This window comes from Nannospalax galili, unplaced genomic scaffold, assembly GCF_000622305.1.
Source record: "Nannospalax galili isolate Female #2095 unplaced genomic scaffold, S.galili_v1.0 scaffold663, whole genome shotgun sequence".
Lineage (NCBI taxonomy): Eukaryota > Metazoa > Chordata > Mammalia > Rodentia > Spalacidae > Nannospalax > Nannospalax galili.
In genome coordinates this window covers 8,378,615-8,387,097 of record NW_008351881.1, presented here as the reverse complement: position 1 = coordinate 8,387,097, position 8,483 = coordinate 8,378,615, and the positions used below count along the sequence as shown (strand labels likewise).

The window sequence follows — 8,483 nt, the reverse complement described above, 5'->3', positions numbered from 1 at the left end:
TAGATGTCTGTTAAGTCCATTTGATATATGGTATTGTTTAATTCAGATGTCTCTCTGTTAACTCTCTGCCCTGTTGACCTTTGACTTATCTTCACATAGGCAGAACTGGCAAAAGAAAGGAGTCAGGGGCTCCTCCCAAGCCCATGTGACCCCTGAGGAACAGATCCTCAAATGACCTTAAGAGTAAAAATAAATTGGTTTATCTGATCCAACTGTATGGCCTTAAACACCCAATAGGAAAGTATAACCAAAGATTAAAGGGGTCAATATAATTTCTTAAGAGTCCATATGCATAGCTACAGGCTACATAAGAAACAACAATGCCAGTGTACTTATACCGAACACCTTTATTGAAGGAAGTAAGAGAGGACTTAAATGAATCTGTGTATTCACCATTTTTGCATTCTTCAACAATATACCTGAGGTAGCTAACTTATAGAGAAAATGATCACTTAGCCCGAAGTTTTGGAAGTTCAGAGTCCTTGCTCGGGTAGTCCCATTGGTGGCATATCATGGAGGTAGCGTATGTTGGGACCATGGAGTCACATCTTGAACAGGTGGCAAGAAGAGGATGGGCACACTAGGCTTATTGCCTTTTCACTTCACTCCTCAGAGAACCCAAGCAGTTGCAATAGGATCTCCCGCTAGGTCCTACGTCCTGACAATCCCACTAACCCTACCTCCGCCACTATTGGGACCAAGCCTTTAATCACAGTGAACTTTGAAGAAAGAAATGTATATAGCTGTAAAAGTGTAATATTATAATACAGCACTTTTTGCAGATTTCTGTAATCATATAATGAAATCCCAATTAAAAAAATATCCAGCAAAACTTTGCATGTAACACAATCGCTGCTGTCAAAATTTCCTAAGTGCAAGTGAACATACGGTAGCAGAGCAGAGCCCAGATACTGTATTACGTTGAGGACCTGCTCCTCTTGGCTGTAGCTGTCAGTAAGCTGTGGTAATATGTATCGGAAGTGCAGGAGGCAAACAGTGTGGAATAAAAGCATGCCCAGAATCAGACCACACACAGACAGAAACTTGCTCTGTGTTAAAGATTGCACTATAGGGGGCTGGAGAGATGGCTCAGCAGTTAAGAGCACTGATTGCTCTTGCAGAGGACCTGGGTTCGATTCCCAGCACCCACATGGTAGCTACAAACTGTCCTTAACTCCAGTTCCACGGGAATCTGAAGCCCTCTTCTGACCTTCGCAGCATTGCACGACACGTGTGTACTCACATACATACAAGCAATACACTCATACACATAAAATAAAAATAATAAAATATTAATAAAAGATTGCACTATAGTGGACTATTGTCAGTGAATAATAATTACATCATTAACACATGATACATATTCATTCATCAGTGAGGAAATAATCACAATGATAAAAGCTTCCAAAAGCATTTGGGGAACTGAAGACAAAATGTTGGGATCAGATTTGTTATCCACAAAACTCATTTATTTATCCCCTACCAGGCCAAAAAAAAAAAAACCCATAACATTTTCAAGCAAATCATTTGTGTATCTATCTAAATAAAACATCTATAAGTTAATGTCAAGTTCTATAGAATACAAGTCCTAAGAGTAAGTGGTCATTCAGACAGGCAAACTTTGAGAGAATGGGCTATTCCATGTGCGCCATCAGTGCTCTGTGGTGAACGCAGAGGACTTGTAGCTTTCCATTTGTCTTATTTCAAGATAACAAGAAGCGGAAGGATGAGTTATTAGCTGTCTATGTATAGGGAGGAATTGAGGGGAGGTTAAAATTTAGCTCATACTGTACAAGAATTGGATTCCAGATATACTGTATATGCATGCTGGGTTACTTTCTCTGTACATCTAAAACATTTCTTGACAAAAAAATGAGAAAATAGGCTCTTGATGAAATACAGACAGCAGTTTAAATTCAGTGAGTTAGGTAAGTTCTGAGTGGCTGTGGAAGGGGAGGGGCCACCATGGCAAAAGCCTTGGTTGGAGAACATTGGAGTAAAAAGGATGTAGGGGAGACCACCCAGGTCTGAGGAGCACAGGATTCTGCACTGTCAGCACTACAGCTGTTCATAGCTTCCCTGATTCTCTGGGAGGTCCCTCCCCTGAGAGCTGTGAGCGCTGCAGGTTGCTTTCGCCAAACAAGCAAGTATTTGTGCACATGCACCAAGACTCTGGGTGGCAGAGAGCTTGTAAAGCCACACCTTGTGAGTCAGGCACAGAACCAAGGAGGCCATGGTGGCCACTCCCCTTCCGTAGCTGGAGGAGAGAGGTTAGCAGCTGTGGAAAGAAAGCACGCTTGGTGGTGTAAGAATGAAACTTTGACCTTGGCCAGAAAAGGAGAGGATGTGCTCCTACAGTGGTATCGTATTATGACCAGATCCATGGAGGAGCCCACAGGGAAGGAGAGATAGACAGAGGCAGATACCTCACCATTGATGTTTGCAAGTGAAAGAAGTTATGGAACAGGCACACTAACCTAATAAAAATAACTAAACATGGAAAAGTGCTGTTGAATAAAAGACTACTTTGTGTCATGGTCTGCTTGTTATGATAATCATGGAAAATTTAAAGTATAGCATTAGTATGTGTAAAAGTATAAAGGGTAAGAAGGATCTAGTTGAGACTTTTGTTACCAGACCCATTTCTGGTTGCTAGGCCTTTGAAAGCCAGTACTAGGGAAAGAAGAGGCCGGATGGGAAGAAACTCAGTTTTATTGACAAGCTAGTATTTAGGACCAGGCTTAGCAGCATATACCTGTAATCCTGGCACTCAGGAGGTTGAGGCAGAAGGATTGTGTTCAAGGCCAGCCTGACTATAAAGCAAAACCTTAACAAAAAAGCCTAAGATGAGGAGTTATTGCCTTAGAGCCCCATCTTCCAGAACTCCAGCATGGAAGAGCCTTTACAGGCAGGGAGAGACAGAGCAGGAGACAGTGGAAGAAAAAGACTCTGTACTAAACAGGGTCTTCACCATCTGACTGTCTACTTTTTAGCTTCTCAATATATACTCACATTTGTAGATGAATCAACAAATTGTAGGAAATTCTGGCTCAGAACAATGGCCCCAAATTCTGTAAACTTAGATTTGTTGTCACCTTTTCTGTTACTTCAGCTCTCTGTAGTGTATGACAAGAAATTAAGAGAGTTTGTTGATGACAAAATTCCTCGTAATGTACATGGTCTTGCCCTCAGGAATTTATCCTCAAAACACAGACAAGTGAGTAATTGGACTTACTACAGTAGTTTGTAATAGAAAAAGTCTGGGAGCAATCCACAAGCCTAGCAGTGGTATTTTCCTTCAGCAGAGTGCTGGGCAGATACTGTTAAAGCAAAATTCTGTTTCTTTTCAAAAATACTTTATTTATTATTTTTTATTATTTTATGTGTATAAGTGTATTGCCTGAATGTAAGTGCACCCATGTCATGCAATGCCTTTGGAGGCCAGAAGAGATCCCCTGGAATTGGCATTATGAACAACTGTTAGCCACCATATGGGTGCTGGGAACCCAATCCATGTCCTCTGGAAGAGTAGCCAGTGCTCATAAATGATGAGCCATCTCTCCAGCCCCACATTCTGTTTCTTAAGAAGAAATAATTCAGAGGCCCAGAAAGAGGACTCAGTGGGAAGAGGTGCCTTCTGCAAAGCCAGATGACCTGCCTTTGACCTCCAGAACCCACACGGTGACTGCAGAGAACCAATTCCTGAAGATTGTCCTCTGACCGCCTGTAGCCCGCATTCCCTCTGGGTCTCCTGCGCGATCAGACAAACCATATAATATATTTTATGTGAGTTTATTATGGTTTATGCCCATGAGTAGGGAGGGGGTAAATTGGGGAACTTACACAGAGACAAGCACTCTTGAACCGTAGCTCAGAGCCTACCAGCAGATGCTCCCGAGGCCCCACCCATAATCTGTTAACTTTCACCCATGCATCTTGGGCCCCCACAGTCTCGTCCCCGGTGGGTAAATGCCCCCTCCCATGTCCAAGCGGGTGAGGTACTGGAGCCATCTCTCTCTCCACACCCACCAACATGCACCGTCCTCCCAGCTTGCTGCTTCAGTCCCAAGATGGCTCCCAGCAGTCCCTTCGTAGACCCGCTCCATGTCAGGCCCCGCCCATTGGAGGAACCAGCCAGTTGGGAGACACCACCACACATGCATCATAGCACAAGCGTGCCAGTTTCCCCACCAATAAATAAATGATATAAATAAACATATAGGTTATTTTAAATTAAAAAGAAATTATTTCAGGGAAAACACATAATATGTCAATTTCAATAGATATGAATATAACACATTTTAAATAAGTTTTAATAAAATATATATAGATTCATTTCCAGGAAAAAAAAAAGACTGAGTCAGACATGGTGGCTCATATTTGTAATCACAGCACTAGGGAGGCTGGAACAAGAGGTTTGTTGTGAATTGGAGGCCAGCCTGGGATGTGGAGAAAAACTGTCTCAAAACAAACAAAAACAAAGTGAAAATAAAACAACAACAACAAAGATCCCTGGAATACACATCTGTAAGAATTAATGAGTGATTGAGTGATACAGGTCCAACATGGTGCTGCGTTCTTAGAATCCCAGCATTTGGGGCAGAGTCAAGTATAGTTGCCAGTTTGAGAGGATTCTGGTCTATGCAGCAAGTTGTAGGCCAGCCAGGATTACATAGCCAGACCCTGTCTCAAGAATAAACAAACAAACCACAAAAAGAAGGAAAGATACAGTGTTGTCTGGATAGAAGGGAAGGCTGAAGGTGTTCTCATTCCTGTTTTGTATATTAGAATATAAAGAGAAGCAAGTTTGTTTCCTAGAGGCTCTATTTCAAGAATGCTTAAAGGATTGCATTACTTGGTTTTCAAAACTGAGAAGAAATAGAGGTAAGATACAAAATGAGTGAAGGGCTTATGTTTGTGTAGCCTTTTCTCACAGTACTAGGAACTAAAACCTCTGCCTTTTAACCCACAGGTCTCCCTCAGATATGGCAACAAACAACTTTCACTTCTTACCGTGTGACACCAAACGAGCATCCAGACAGCTTGGAGCATCTGGTGAGAACAGGTCAGAAGGGTATGTAGGGATTGTTGGGGGACCCTTTGGGGGTTGGAGTACTAATTCCCTTAGTGCCTTGTGCACAGCACAACAGAGAGGTGGGGGTGGGCCTAGGCCATTATAGTCCCTTCTGCAAGTTACAGAAGATGCACAGTGCCAAGGGACTCAGAGGTGTAGTAAAAGCAAAACTAAATTCAACTTTGGGGCACAATGTTTTTCTTTGTTTTTTTTGTTTTTTTTTTTTTAAATTTTATTTACTATAATTGTGTGTGTGTGTGTGTGTGTGTGTGTGTGTGTGTGTGCGCGCATCTCAGGTTACCAGACTTGTGCAGCAGGCACCTTTATCCACTGAGCCATCTCATAGACCTCCTGTTTTGTTTTTGAGTCAGGGTCTCTTTACGTGGTCCAGGCTGGACTTGAACTTGCAATCCTCCTGCCTCAGCCTTCACAGTGCTGAGATTCTAGGTGTGTGCCACTACACCAAGCCTTCACAACTTCCTTTGAAGACTTTTCAAATCTTATGTTACATTTATTTTCTTTCTTTCTCTCTTTCTCTCTCTCTCTCTCTCTCTCTCTCTCTCTCTCTCTCTCTCTCTCTAGTTCTCTATCTCCCCCCTGACCCCGGACACAGGGTCTCATGTAGCTTAGGCAGGCATGAAACTGGTAATATAGTGGAAGATGACCTTTAATTCTTTCGCCTCCTGCCTCTGCCTCCCAGATGCTGGGATTACAGCTGTGCGCTACCACACCTGGCCCATAGTAGTTTTTATTTTATTTTATTTTTTGGTCTTTTTGAGACAGGATCTCCCTATAGCTCTAGGTGGCCTGGAACTCGCTGTGGGCGCGCGGGGATCTCAGAGCGCCAGCTGCTGGCATGGCGCTGGTCTCTCGCGCGCCGCTGGGGTTCAGCAGGTTGCACGCACCGCGTTGCTGTTCGGGTCCCTGCTGTGCAGGTCCCTGGCTCTCCGCGGCTACCGGGAGTTGGCGGCTCTGCCGGCCGCTGTCAGCTGCATGGGCGGGTTCCGTTCCAGGCTGCCGGCACTCCCTCTATGGACGCGATCTGTCAGCCACCGGATCACGAGGGGAGGTGCAAGAACGGCGAAAGCAAGATCTTCCCGAGTGGTTGTTAAGGAAGGGACAGCCCCCTCTGGGGAGACTGAATCATAGGCAGTAAGACACAGGATACAGCTCAGTCAGACTCAGTGATACAGCTTACAGCTCCGTGGTACAGCTCCTTTATTCAGTGATTCAGCTCCGCTCCAGATCTTAGTGATTCAGCTCCGATTTATTAGGGGGAAACCAGGATATTTATAGTGTGGAGGCAGTAGCAAAAGCCTTAGATGATAGGTGCTTTGTAGGATTCCCCATTTACATGTGGTGGTGGGCTTCTATCAGGCTGTCAGACAGTGCCTGATTATCACACAGGAAAAACCTGGCAGTTTCTGTGCCAGAGGACATGTATCTGTGACGGGCACTTCAAAGGTGAGTCAGGAAGAGAGTAGGAAGGCGCCCTGCTGAGAAAGGGAGTCTCTGCATAAGAACGCCGAGCCACCTTGCGGCTATCCGGACATGGAGAGACTATGACCTAGAACAGCAGGGGTCCCCAACATCTTCCCCTGTTTGATTTAAAAATGGAGAAGTGCCATCACCAGCCCTAAGGGCCAACTCATCTGTCTCGGGAGAATTCAAAGTCTGATAATTGACCATGACCTGTTTTGTAGTGATTTTAGCAAATGGCAGTAATTGTCAGCAAAGAAATCTTATAAAACAGTGAGCAAGTATCAAAATAATACACGGTATGACCAGGGGCCCAATAAGGGATAGGAGCCATGAAAACAAGGGATTACTAAAGCAACCTAATTGTTTGGTGGGTTGAAATCTTGAACATAGATCATTACAAAGTTTTTTGAGAGTGTTAACATCGGTTTCAACAACATTTGATTCATTTACAAAGAAACAGCATTCTTTTCACAATATCACACACCCATCCCATGTTCAGCAGTTATCAAGTCCAGTGTTCTTTTGTTGTGGAGCACAACCCTGGCGAGAGAGTTCATTTGTTGTTGGAGAGATTCCAGGCTGTCAGTCGTGGATGCCATTGCTTGATCTAGCTTGTCTTGGAAATTTCCCGCCATGTGCTGGGCTTGCACAATTGTCGCCGTAGCAACGCCTCCAGGACCCAGGGAGAGTGCAAGTTCAATCTCTACCAGCAAAGGGATGAAGATTTTTCTCTGCTGGCAGCTGTGTAGGAGGAAAGCACTTCTTACACCTGGGATGTAATCATTATTGGTACACAAAAGGTGGACAAAGAAATTAACACAGTTTTGGGCTTCTCCTTTGCACCATATGAAAAGAGGAGGCGCGATGCATGCTGTACTGGAGAGAGTAGTTAGTGAGGTATTTGTAATGAGTAGGCTTACTCGCCGAAAATGCAAATTGAATAGTTAGCCAGTTTGAATCAGTAGAGGATATCTACTAACTGGTACTGCTGTCAGTAGAAGTCTATTGCTGGATGCACAAAAAAAGGGCAGTTAAACATTGTGGTAGGTGGTGAAGGGAAGAAAGTTAGCAGCATACTGAATGTACTTGTTCCAGGACATAGTTGATTTTATCTGGTCCTCTGTCCTTCCTGTAGAATAATATTATGAATTAGTACAGACTTGGCTGCAGGTGCAAGCTGTTGAGAGATATGAAAGTCAGCTGTAGGGTACCTAGAGAATGCATCTGGGTAGAATTTTGTTATTACTCCAATACTCCAGCGATTGTCCCATGGATCTGATTTTTTCCTGAAAAATAAAATCTCTAGAACATGGTATTAGGGAGACTGGGGGCTGTCTGAAGAGTTGGTGCTAAGCAGAGTAAAGACAGCGACGAGAATGTCAGAGAAGGAAGCTCCAGGGGGACATCTGTGGCATGCAGTCTCCACTAGGTCATGGATCTCTCTCCACGTGATCCGGGGTGGCCTTGGATGTCGTCTCTGTCTCTGGGGCTGGCTGAAGCATTTTTTGGGCAATTTTCTTTCCAGTGTCCAGTTTCTCCACATTTAAAACATTTTGAGTTGGGTCAGGTTGCAGCTCCAAAGGCCTGAGCAAGGGAGGAGGCCTGGTATGCGGCAGTCCCGATGTCATGGGTGGCCACAATCCATTTGTCGTAATGTTCATTTTTTAGTCCCTGGCATGCTTGTCTGTGCTCAGGGGTCATCCCTTCCCAAACAAGGTTGTTTAAAAGCATTGCTTTGGCTATAGGGTCTGTTATTTTTCTATCTAAACTGGCCTGTACTCTTAGTATAAAGTCTGGGAGAGCTTCGGTTGGGTTTTGTTTTAAAAAGGTTAATGAAGAAGTCTCTCTAGGCCCGGTGGGCAAGGGAGTTAGGCGGTCCCAGGCTTGTAATGCACATAAGTGGACCTGCTCAAAACAGCCAGCAGGA

At 44.2% G+C, this 8,483-nt stretch overlaps 1 protein-coding gene across 3 annotated transcripts in view; it reads left to right on the top strand.

Moving 5' to 3' along the window:
* The window catches only part of Ttc39b (tetratricopeptide repeat domain 39B), a 139,778-nt gene that overhangs the window by 61,608 nt on the left and 69,687 nt on the right, over window positions 1-8,483 (top strand). For 2 of the 3 annotated variants that reach the window (XM_008848841.3, XM_008848843.2), the window contains one exon: window positions 4,973-5,074. In XM_008848841.3, the coding sequence (XP_008847063.1) occupies window positions 4,973-5,074 (102 nt within the window). The remainder of the gene's footprint in view (window positions 1-4,972; window positions 5,075-8,483) is intronic. The other variant, XM_008848842.3, reaches the window with a different exon arrangement.